Genomic DNA, 12,994 nt, shown 5'->3' on the forward strand with positions numbered 1-12,994 from the left:
GGAAGTTCGGCTACATAGGGATGTGAAATGAAAATCTAAAACAGAAAAAAGTGAAAAAAGTGAAAAATATGTCCAATTTCAAATGCTAATAAATCGGTTAGTATTCGATGGATTTCCTTCGTTCTTACAGCAATCGTTTGGAAAATCTTCTAAGATTCTTCCCAAAAGAAGATAATTGTAATTTTATTATTCACACTACTGTACTATTGAAAATAGTCAAGCCTTGTCAAAACGAAAAATTCGACTTCTGATTGGTCGTTATATGATTGCTTCCCAAGCACGGTCGACAGAATCATATACCTTGCAGTTGAAAACATGCTACTTGGTCTATATAAGAGCCTTTTTCAGCCGACGCCGCTCATAATAATTCTAGACAGCGACAACAGCAGTCGTCCTTCCTTAGCGCAGCACTAGCCCTGTGGTTGGTCACCACGTCTCGGGAGCAGCGCGGTTCTTCTCAGCGTGTGTCGCCAGACTGCCATTATTCCCCCCGTGTTGGGGCAGCATGAAGATTGTCATCAGGAAATCCAATTTTGAACATCAAAATGCCTTTTTCAAGGCAAATAAACAAGTCATTGAAAGTTAATAATTTTTGACAACGCAAGCAAGCATTCTGTGTTGGATCCTAGCAATTTAAATCTGTCGCGCCCGTCTAATTCACTGAATGTGAAATAGCTTCCACAGTGCATGTTGTCCGTGTATCTTAATTCCCCCACTGTTAGGGCAGCTCAAAGGTTGCGATCAGCAACCGATTTTGAACCGCAAAATGCCTTTTTCAAGGCAAATAAACAAGTAATTGAAGGTTAATAATTTTCTGGCATCAACACAAGCAGACATTCTGTGCGGGATGCAATCAAATTCTGTTGTAGTTGTCTAATTTTTACTTTATTGAGTTAACCCCCCCACTGTTGGGGCAGCACAAAGGCTGTGATCAGCATAACCGATTTTGAATAATAAACTGCCCTGTTAAAACGCATTCACAAAAGCAGTTAGTTCGACTATGCAAAGCTAATGTGAAATCGATTCAATCAATCTGCATGAACAGAATTTCGTCGTCTCCCAGCTGCCTAGTTGCAACATGATGCAACACGCAAAAGCGAGCAAACGAAATCGCTGGATGTTACAAGCCGCAATACGGTTAGGGGTAAAATCGTTGCGTGTGTGAGAGCACCATCGGTGTTTATTCGCTGGATACAAAAATCAAACGCGAATTGTGGAATAATTCGTCTGAAGAACATTAGAAAAGGGTAAAACTGAACAGAAAGGCGTGGCCTATTTTGTAGCACCCTTCGGCTATAAAAGAGTGTTTCTGGGAATACTAGCTACATTCCTTAGTCAGAAGGTGAGCTGGATGGACCGTCCACAACGTTGAGAGCAGTAGCAGCAGATATCAGCACTCAACAGTAACAGAGGATAGCAGCGGGTTGCGCCTGTGGCTGCCTTCAAATTAAACAAATCACTTGCCCTGTGGTTGGTCACCACGTCTCAGGCCTCTGCCAGGCTGAACGCCAACGCGAGCGATCGGGCGAGATTTTTGCCGTACATCAGCCGGCACTTCCTCTAATGGAAAAGTTGGATCATTTTGTTCAGAAGAATCATTCTGTCGGTAATATTACACAGATGCGATTGTATTATATCCGATATGGAATTGAACAATTGTTCTTTTGAGGACAAATAAAACACTTAATTTGAAGAGTTAATAGCTTCGGGTACCAGACCTCAGCGGTAGGTGCAGCCGGTACTTCCCTGAGGCCGATGTTATAAGGAGTAAATGGAAGCGGCACGGTGAAACAGTTTGGGTGTGCTTAGACGCCCGTCATTTTTCGTTGTTGATATTATTCTCCACATGAGACGACGCGCTTTCGTACGATAGTGGCGGTATTAGCGGTGGATGCATTTGCCAATACTTACTCCAGTAAAGCCGTGTCTAATTTTCAATGTGAAATCACCTTTCTATTGTGTTGGCCGTGCGCATTAGGCCTCTGCCAGGCTAAACGCGAAAAGCGGCGCGAACCGATTCGCCCGGCCGTAGGTTAATGTACAGCCGTAAGTAGAGCTGTGTAAAAGTATTCTACTTCAACCTTGCGGTCGTGGCTTTGCACACAACCCTCCTGTGATTTTTTCGAGATAACACCAGATCTCGACATTTCATGCAATTCTAAGACATTAAAGCATTAAAACGGCAAAAGTGATGTTCCGCGTGGAATCATTTCACGACCATTTTGAACGGTGAAATGATATCAAAAATATGGAATTGGACTTTAAAATCAATAAATCTGGGATCTAATGATAAAATATATTGGATTTATTTTTCAGTAACAAGACAAATCAGAGACAGATAGATTTTATAATCTCAAATGAAAGCTTATTGCAAGAATTAAATCGCAAAGATGATATGGTAGTTGATAAAAAAAATTGGCACATAAATCGTCGAGAGCTGGTGTTATTTCGAAGAAAAAATTTTTCGGAAAAAATCGACTTTCTGCGATTTAGAAATATTTGAGCTGGGAAACTTTTTTCACTTGTCCTATTCTAGTTTTCACTTCATTGTGAATCTCACTTCGAGGAGCTAATTTTTGTCACCTCACTTTAGGTGGAATCGGGAATAGGTCTAAAGAAGTAAAGTGAGCGTGAAATATATTTCACAGTGAAGTGACTCCCGTAATAAGTACCATTATATTTATAAATGCTGAAAAGAAATTCCAGCCCGATCGACCTTTTTATTTATTTATTCATTCATTTCATCCAACACTATGATTTACATGAACTGTGGGTGATGGGGAAAAGCCAACTAACTTTGCTCAGGACGAGTCTACAGAACGTCGCAATCAGCCAAACTTTTTACTTTGGCACACATTTTGAGGTCATCAGCATACACAAGCTTGCAACTTTCGGTGAATAGGTTCGTGGTATCGTTAAAGAATAAAATAAACAGAACTGGCCACGATTGCTACCTTGAGGCACGCCGGAGTAGTTGGTGAGTTCCTGGGAGAGAGATGCGCCAATTTTGACTTGTAATGTTCTCTATTTCAGGTAAGATTCCAGCCAGCTACAAAGGCGAGTGGAAAACCCAAGTTGTTTAAACATTTGACATAGGAGAAACTGAGAAAAACGTACCATCAGTTAGGTACTGATTTAGGGTGAGCATAAACGCTGGCAAAAGGGTAATATTCACTATGTTTGCATCCACGTCAGGCAAAACTCGTCTTCAAATATACTTATATCAGAGCCTGAAATACCCGAACACTTCACAAATTAAGGGGGAAATTTGGGTCTAGAGCTCTATAGCAACATTTTAGAGAACAATTTTCTTCCACAATGTTGTTACATATGATAAAGCACTGTTTGAAAAATTATCAAAAATTAGGGTGACGAACATTTTCGATGCAATCAAGTATCTAACTTTTTTATCTTTGTAGATAGGAGAAAAACTTGTTCTACAATGTTATAGCTCCAATAACTATAAGTAACTTTGTAAAAAAAAGTATTTCTCTATCTTTGATAACAACCGACTTATATTGAAAAATTACATTTTGCGTTCTAACTTTTTATTTCAAGTTTCATCTCAAAACCGTCTTTGAACGACATTCAGAGCTTTTAGAGAGAAACAATTTGCAATGCAGACATCGTAAATATCTCAATTTTGCTCAAAGTTATTAATGTTTTTCATAAAAAAATATGCGTTTTTCATTTGTATGTCATTCTTTCTGGGGCAAACATAAAAAATATCTCTTGGTCTTATTTTGAAGGGCATACTTGGCTCTATAAATGGAAGAATTTAAAAAAATATGTTGTTTTGTAAACTAAAGTAGATTTAATATAAAAACAAGACGAAAATTTCAATAATTTTATACATTATGTATATAAAAACACTCAGATTTATTTTTTGGTATTTTTCCTTATAACTAGGAATAGTTACGTTCAATTTGATCCAAAAAGTTTAAAAATCGATCAACTGATTCAAAAGGTATGATTTTTTTTTAAATTAAATACATCAAACACGTCGTTTTTTATGGTCACCCTATTTCGAAGTTGGTCACGCAAAGTGCTTCAATTGTGCTCAAAATCACAGGGATGGATCTATGTTGAAAATAATCAAACCCGTATTGTTTCGTTGGGTTGTTAGGGGGACTATCTCCGAAACAGGGTGACCATAAAAAAGGCTGTATTCGATGTATTTTATTTAAAAAAATTCATAACTTTTGAACCAGTTGATCGATTTTCGATCTTTTTGGATCAAATTAAAGGTAAATACTTCTAATTATAAAAAAAAATACCAAAAAATAAATCTGGGTGCTTTTATATGCACAATGTATAAAATTATTGAAATTTTCGTTTTGTTTTTAAATTGAATTCACCCAAATTTGAAAAATAACACATTCTCAAAAATTCCTCCATTTTTAGAGTCAAGTATGCCCTTCAAAATAAGACCAAGAGATATTTTCATGTTTGCCCCAAAAAGAATGACATATAAATCAAAAACGCATCTTTTTTGATGAAAAATATTATTAACTTCGAGCAAAATTGAGATATTTACGATGTCAGCATTGCAAATTGTTTTTCTCAAAAAGTTCTAAAAGTCGTTCAAAGACAGTTTTGAGATGAAACCAGAAATAAAATTATTAGAGCGCAAAATGTGTTTTTTCAATATAAATCGGTTGTTATCAGAGATAGAGAAAAACTTTTTTTACAAAGTTACTTATAGTTAATGGAGCTATAACATTGTAGAACAAGTTTTTCCCCTACCTACAAAGATAAAAAAGTTGGAAGCTTGATTGCATCGAAAATGTTGACCACCCTAATTTTTGATTATTTTTCAAAAAGTGCTTTATCATATGTAACAACATTGTGGAAGAAAATTGTTCTCTAAAATGTTGCTATAGAGCTCTAGACCCAAATTTTTCCCTAAATTTGGTTTCTGGACCATTGTGCACTGTACTAAGAATTACATTTCCACCTCACAGTATGGATTTAAGCCAAACCGCTCAATTTGTACAAACCTGCCAGAGTTCACATCAATGTGTATCTCACATATGGAACATAGAGCGCAAATAGATGTCATCTACACCGACTGAAGGCAGCTTTCGATCGTATTGACCTATGTATATTATTGCGTAAAATTTCACGGCTAGGAGCATCACATCCGTTCGTCGAATGGCTATGTTCGTACTCATGTGGTAAGATTCTACGTGTGAAATTTGTTTCTTGTGTCTCATCCCAATTCACCAATAAATCGGGAGTACCGCAAGGCAGCAACATGAGGCCTTCATTTTTTGCTTTTCACTTGGCGCTCAGCTCACTTTTAAATTGCACCAAGCCAGGTTAATATCTAACGCTCGACAACTGAGATTGACTTGGCCGAGACTTCAGAGATCCTCACTGTCTAAAAGAGCTGTGTTACTACTACTGGTATGACCACTACTCGAAAATTGTGGCATGATTTGGTTTCTTGCTATCTTGGTGTCTACGGATAGAACGTGTTCAAAAAAGACTTGCTCTATTCGCATCACGTGACTGGCCTTGGTGTGATCAGGAAAACCTGCCACCGTTCCTGATCGCTTCGATTACTTGGCTGTGACACACTTAAACGTTGCAAAAAAAGTCAGCAAGCTGCATTTGTTGCCAAAATTTTGAATGGCGAAATTGATTCACCGTCGCTACTGTTCCAGCTAAAATTCTATGCTTCTCAATGTATACCTTATAATTAACTTGCCTACTTCAAACTGCATTTCATCGAATCTTTCTGAGTGTTGCAGATTTGCAGTGGTGGGCACCGCTAACCGAAAATTTAGCGACGCTAATCGCTAAGTCGCTAACCGGAAAATTTAGCTCGATAATCGCTAAACGCTGAACGCTAAACCCACATTAGCGGAACTTTCGCTAATCGCTAACTTTTTAATATGTAAATAGTCATATCACTATATTTATTGCTCGTGTTTTGTAAGATTTGGACCACTTTGATCCGTTTTGGTTGAACAAACGAAAACAATTACTTTTTAAAGCTATTTACAGTAAGAGGTTCACGAAACGGTATTCATATTTAATTTTGTAAAAACAAGAATAACAAAAGTTATTTAGCTTGCATTGAAAATAGATACTCTTGGGAATGTTTTCATAAAAATTCAATTATTATCTGAATCGAAAAAGTAGAACCAAAGTTGTCATAACTTCATGCGCATTGCAATTTACCAAAGTTCTTGGTGTGCCGAAAATTCAATCTAGACCTTGTGCTTGTTCTTCAAAATGCTCCTGTGGCTTGTACGATAACTGGAACTCCATTCTAAGGTAAAAAAAACTGACAAAAGTAACTTTAGCAGTGAAGTATGTTCATCTTTCGAAGCAATTTACGTACGCCATCAGCAATTGACAGTTTTTCTAAATATTTCTATTGTCGCTTCTCTACAAAATTTAGCGAATTAGCGATTAGCGTTTCGAAGGCCAAAATTTTAGCGACGCTAACAGTTTCGCTAACCAGCTCAAAAACTAGCGAAATCGCTAAATCGCTAACTGAATTTTAGCGTCGCTAATTAGCGAATTAGCGAATTAGCGGAATGGTGCCCACCACTGCAGATTTGTTTGAGTCCGGCGAGTCATCCTGAATGTTTGTGCATAGGTTAAGCCAATGAAATATTTTGAGACTTGAGCCTGATTTTTGTTATTTATTGAGAATTGTCAGATAAATTAAAGCGAACTAAACAAGCAAACAAACATCAGTACTTTATTGTGACAATAATTTTGAGAACTGCTAGGGTTTTGTGTAAAAAAAGAAAGAATTGATGAAACCTTTTTACCTTTCTGGAGAGAATTCCTTATTTGATATTTTCGAAGTTGATTATCTGTTGATCTGTTATTATATTGTACTTTGTCCATAGTTTGTGTATGTTGCAGACTTCTGGTTTGGAACTGGTTTGTATTTCCGCGTTTCGGACATTTTGTTCGAATCTTGGTAAAATTATAGAATTCTTCGAATTGTAATAAGTGACTAAGGATTACATGGAAAATGATAAAAAATACTTTACGTTACGTTTACATTAACTCAATAACATATTTGTCAATCGCAGCCATGACGTTAAATATCTCAGACAAAAGCGGATTGATTAGGTCGCAATCAATCAGCTTTCAGCTATTAACTAGGTGTGAAAATCATCGATATTTGATGGATACACAGTTCACAAACGGCAGTAATCTCAGCGTTGGACCTTGGTGAAAATTACGTGCCCGCAGTGAGTGAGTGATGAAATGGGGAAAAGTCTGAGTACAGTATACATATTTCCGAAACGCAATTTATCTTCTGTGTATCGACGAAACATCTTAACCTTGTGGCAGCGTTTTTTCGTGGTGTGTCTGCTGGAACGACCCATGGAACTCATTTTCACCAGACGCACGCGAAGACTTGCCGGAGGCTATCCGATGGGCAACGGTTATGTCGGCTGATCAGTGGCAGAAGGACCCTCTTGACAGATAACTTTTTTTCTGGAGTGCGAAAGCGTCCCGAAAGAGAGCCGCTCTCGCTCTCTTCGCATGCTGTTCGAGATATTGGTGGAGCCCTCCGCTGACGGGACCGCTTGACAAGACTATCTTGATAGGGCTCGCATTAGTTCGCAGTTGATATCCGAGCGTGGTTCAAGTGGCAGATATTCCACCAGCTTTTGGTTCCATTGATAAAGGATTTAGCAGCAGGATATATTTTTCATTGGTTGGTGGAAGAGAAACGAATTGTTAGGACAGGGTAGGATATTGGTGAGTGCATCCAGTGAAGGGCACGTCCAAAGTGACCGCGGTCGATTCGTATCGGACGGATTTCCCATCACTTTCCTTTCTTCCTGGTGATTTGCGTTGGCATTCCGTTCCGTATGTGTGCCAGGAGGAAGAGTTTTGTGTCGTTTTTCTAATCGAAGTCACGTCCCTGCTGGTTCGCTAGAAGACGATGTCCAGTTTATAGTCTTCAATTCATGTATACCCTAACCAGATGTCAATTTGCATTTGAGTGACAGGTGGTGATAGAGAAATTAGTGTATCGATTAAATTTTCTATGTGTAATGCGAATGGCGATTCGTTTTCTGTAGTGTTTTCAATGCAGAAGTTAAAACTTTGGGTCTGATAGATTTCAGTGACCAACCTAGTCGGGAAAAACAAGTGCAATTCTGCAGCAGGAAGATAAATTGGGGTTTTCTAGAGAAGAAAAATCAATTGTCAGTGGCATCGACGTAGTGAGAACATCCAATCGAGTGCCTGTTAGACGGTCATTTTTGCTGTGCGGCTGCACATCGAATCGAGCGCAGAGCGATATCGAAATGTAAGTTGCAATAGAAAAACCAGTTGCTGGATATATTTTTTTCGCTATTCTATCGGAATGTGCGAAACATTTTCCATTATACACGAACGTCAGAACGGGTTGTAGAATATGTACGTGCATACGACGATTACGAAGAAAGCAGAAAGTGGAATGAGCGAAAGGCAATTGGTTATCACGAAAAATAGCATAGCGAGCGCGAGCGCTAGAGAGTATAGCTGGTAATTTTGCATGCAAAGTAAGAGAACGAAGAGTGAATTGAAATCGAAGGTCTGTTCTAAGCAATACGCACGGTACAGCAATGCCACTGCTAGCGGTTCTTCCGAGGCAACATTGTAGAGATGGTATATAAGAAGTGTCACCTATACATGTAATACTAAAAACTGCTTGCGACGCTGCTATCAAATGACCGGTTGATTGCAGTTTATTTTTTACAGCAGACACAGCAAAACAGTTAACAAGTGGCGTTGAAACGGGCCATTTAATATCATGTTACTACTGAAGCAAACTAATGTTGTCAAAAGGTTGTCCTTTCTAAGAGAGTTCTGTTTGGTATGATCGAATTATTGTGTAACATTTTCACCACCCATCGGATTTCTTCCACCCAGAAAAATACCCTCACTTCCAAGAGAAAATACGGAGAGCATTGCCAGGAGAATGAAACAATCTAGATAGTTTCTTTTGCTATATGTTGTGGGTACCGGATATTTTTAAATGAACTACGGGCTATAATTGAAATAGTCTGTGAAATCAACATTTAGACAAAATAAACACAAACCAAACTACGTAATCGCACTTTCCAGTAGTTGAATGCCAGACATAGTAATATTGACCTTCGCGTATTACATAACAGTTTCTCCATTTTCGGCAGCACTGCTTTCATTGATTTGTTTCAGGCTGAGATGAAAACAATGCTTCTCTTTTCTGGTAAATAATATCCCTACTCTCCTTTATCAGCACACTCGTTTGCAACCACTGCACGCCCTGCCGCGAGCGAGCGAACGAGTTTTCCTCCTTTCTCTCTCTCTCCTGGTTGATACGTCGACTCGAATTTTCATGAAAACACAACAATCACAATCTGCCACCCACCACCCCCAGCACCATAACAGAACCAGCTGCTGCTGTCGCACCATGCGGTTACTGCGGAGGCTCGTGGCTCTTCAGGAACCGCGTGCCTTCTGCTTGTGTTGTGCTTTTTGCCATTCTGAACTACCAGCCTAGTGCTTTCGCCCGATAACTGTGGGTAGCGTTCTATAAAAATATACCAAAACAATGAGTGATGACGGGCAGCTGTGCGGTGCTCTCGAGTGTATGTGGGAAATGAGCAAAAAATAGAAGAAAACAAAAAAACTTGATGCTGTCATAGTGAACAAAAGGGTTATTATCGGTTTGGGTTCAGGCGAGTGAAGCAAAAACGGCGAGAGCGTCATGGAAAAGTCCCTTTGTCAGGCCGGAACTGGATGGGATAATAGCAATACGGAAGTCATGTATACAAAACATGATAAAATAAAAAAAAATCTAGTTTCACTGAGAATGGGTTATTATTACTTCCGTAATTTTGTGCATGCCAGACTTAAGACATCATTTTTCGGGCATCTGGAGAACGAATTTTATACTTATACTTGTACAACGCATTGAGTACATTGGAGAAAGGATAACGGGCTGACCGAAAAATTGATTTAGCGCCACTCATTGAAAATCCGCGAACCGAAAAATGCAAAACCTCTTTGCTTAGCCTTCTGTTCATTATACACAGATTTTGCAACTGTTAGTGTAGAGAACAATTATTAATAAAGGGACACCAAAATTTACAGGAATGGTTGAATAGCTATAATTTTTCATTTTTTTTCGGTTTGAGCTTTTGGAGTGCACCTGTTTTGACTAGTGTTATTTTCGTCAAAAGTCTGAAATTTTTCAAGGGGTTAAAGGTGGAGTTATTTCAAATCATATGCTGTGGCTTTTAAATATTAGATTACCTTTCAATTCGAACAATTGTTGTGAAATAAACGTAGTTTTGATTCGTGTGAAAATATATTAAACACAGTGTATAACAGCGAACTTAGAATTGATAAACATTGCATTGTTTCGTAAAACATTGCATTGTTTCGAGCATAAAACAGGATTTCTCAAAACGAAAAAACTATAATATTTTAACCAGCCAATTTGATCACTCTGGCATATTTTTTCATTTAGGAAACAAGAATGAAGAGCCTGTGCATACTAGTAAACAGTTAGATAAAATGACAAAAAAAAATTTTTTTTTCTCAAGTCAAATCGAATGCTCCCCATGGTTTACGTTTACAATCGCTTCTTTTTATTGTACACCCTATACGTTCATATGCATAAAAAATATATTCCCTTGTAAATATGCTGACAGATAAAGGTAAACATCAGGATGCAGCCATAGGAATCAACTTGAAACTTGGCCTTTCGTTTATTCGACACAGACTTTGCGGCCCACTGTTAATTGTAAAGGACAATTGGGTCCTAAAGCTATACCAGTCTTTATATATCATTTAAAAAAGCCGCGTTTTCTGAGAAAAACGTGGTTTTTAAAAAATGTTCATCGTATTCATTCGATTTTTAAATGAAGAATAAAAAAACTGTTCGAAAGGTTTAGTTGACGTTTCGCCCATGTACGGTATATGAGAGAACTGTCATTTAAGGTATTTCGAGCAGTTTTTTATTTTTCATTTAAAAATCGAAGGAAAACGATAAACATTTTTTAAAAATCGCGTTTTACTCAGAAAATTGCACTCTTTCAGCTGATATATAACAATCAGAAAACCGTTTAAAACTTTAGGACCCAATTGCGGATCCTATTGACACTAACAATCTCTTCCGAGCTGGGATTCGAACATACGACTACTGGATTGTTGAACCTGCATCGTATTTCGAGATCAGTAGGAAAGTTCAGCAATATTCCCTTCTGGCACTATCGCCAATTATATTTTTCTGGAGAGAATTTACAAACATTCCACCTGCCAGTTTTATTATGGAAAAAAATGTTTTGTTAAAAAGAGGAATGTCATGTAGGAAACCTCATGAAGTTTTTTACGAGTTTTAAACGTAGAATACATCTGGTAGAATACCTAACCAAAAACGAGTATTTTACGAGTATTCTACGAAAATCTGCAAGAAGATTTTTGCGGTGAGTTACATGAAGAATAAACAAAATTTAAGTTTAAAAATATAATTTATTTTTAATTGTGATGATTATTTTGTGTGATTTGAGAGCGAATTTGACATTTAAAATCGTTGCTATTAATCTCCATCGAGTTTCTGGGTTAGAAATATCTCCCGTTTCCAAAATATTCAAGGGCTTTCTAGCCAGTACAAACAACAAACCCAGGTATGTTCAATTTTATCTACAAAACTTTATATAAGTTTGTAAATTAAATTAAGTAGCGATTCAGAACCCAAAAAGTGAGTAATTACTACACTCAAAACTGAATAATACTACACCCAAGAAGTAAGTAACAATCACTCAGTTTTTTAAACGCTTTGTTTCTCAATTAGGGGAACTGCTCCATTATTCATCTCAGCCCGTATATTCATCTCATTCAACATGTAAACACAATTGAAAACAGGAAAAAACGCATATTTTCTTCTCAATCTAATCTGTTAATCCATGGAATGGATTCTTCTTCGTTCACTTTAGATTCCTCATAAAGTATAATTCTCAAAAACTCACTTAAAAGCACTAAATTTGATATTATAGTCGGGCATCAGCACTCGAAAACTCATTTAATTCAATCACCTACCTCAAAAAACAAAATCCGCGCATTGTTCTATACGGCTACAACGGGACTCGTTCAGCAGCCAGCCAAAGTTTTTTCATCTCTAGCGGACCACTTTTTATCTTAATCACTAAACAAAATCACTCACTACACTAAGAATACTTTAATCTTTGAAATGTTCACCAAATGTTCACCTATGAGATGAATTTCTGCAATTCCTAAATTTCAACTGTATGTATTTTCATCTGTTTTCACTGCGTAGAAGAAAATCAAGAGTTGCCAAATCAGTTTCTGCTAATACGAAAAAATCATACTGAAAATGTTGAATTATTCCGACATAATTGATATAAATCTACAGCACTGTAGTGGTTACCTAGGTTACCATATTTTGCACGTAAACAACTGCAGCGGATCTAGATAACCTACTACGACGGGCTGCCGCTACGTTCATTCATTATAATGTGATTCATTCATGATTAACAGTGAGATGAGTATAGGGGCATCGTGAGATGAATAAATGAGCAGTGATTCAAGTTCTGAGATGGATATGGAAGCATTGTGAAAAATGGTTTGTTTTACAAAATTCAGGATAAATCTAGCTAATTTTACTAAATATACAATGCTAAACGATTCCATAAGAGTACGTTAGCATATTTAGCTTATTTTTTCAATGATTTCGTGTAAATTTGGTATTTAATCCGTGCATTCTTCGTGTATATCGGCTTAATGAGATGAATAATGGAGCAGTTCCCCTATGCGTATTTACGGAGTTACTCAGTTTATGAGTTGTTCCACTTTTTACGAAGATCCGTCAGATTTTACTCATTTTAGAGATATTTTTTCTCGAGGGTGCAAAGAATTCTTCCTGCAACCGTTTAAAGTCGCATGGAATTTTTGGTGGGCTTTTTTATATATGCCAGGGGAACCATGAACCATTGAGATGTTGGGTACGCTCTAAATA

At 37.5% G+C, this 12,994-nt stretch overlaps 1 protein-coding gene across 3 annotated transcripts in view; it reads left to right on the plus strand.

Annotated features, from left to right (window-relative positions):
- The first annotated feature begins 7,592 nt into the window (after positions 1-7,592).
- LOC129727253 (TLD domain-containing protein 2) overlaps positions 7,593-12,994 on the plus strand; it is a 494,969-nt gene continuing 489,567 nt past the window's right edge. For all 3 annotated transcript variants that reach the window (XM_055684880.1, XM_055684882.1, XM_055684883.1), the window contains exon 1: positions 7,593-8,296. Coding sequence is in view for 2 of the 3 variants with exons in the window: in XM_055684882.1 (XP_055540857.1) it covers positions 8,295-8,296 (2 nt within the window). In the remaining variant the exon portion in view is untranslated. The remainder of the gene's footprint in view (positions 8,297-12,994) is intronic.

Source organism: Wyeomyia smithii, chromosome 3, assembly GCF_029784165.1.
Source record: "Wyeomyia smithii strain HCP4-BCI-WySm-NY-G18 chromosome 3, ASM2978416v1, whole genome shotgun sequence".
Taxonomy (NCBI): Eukaryota; Metazoa; Arthropoda; class Insecta; order Diptera; family Culicidae; genus Wyeomyia; species Wyeomyia smithii.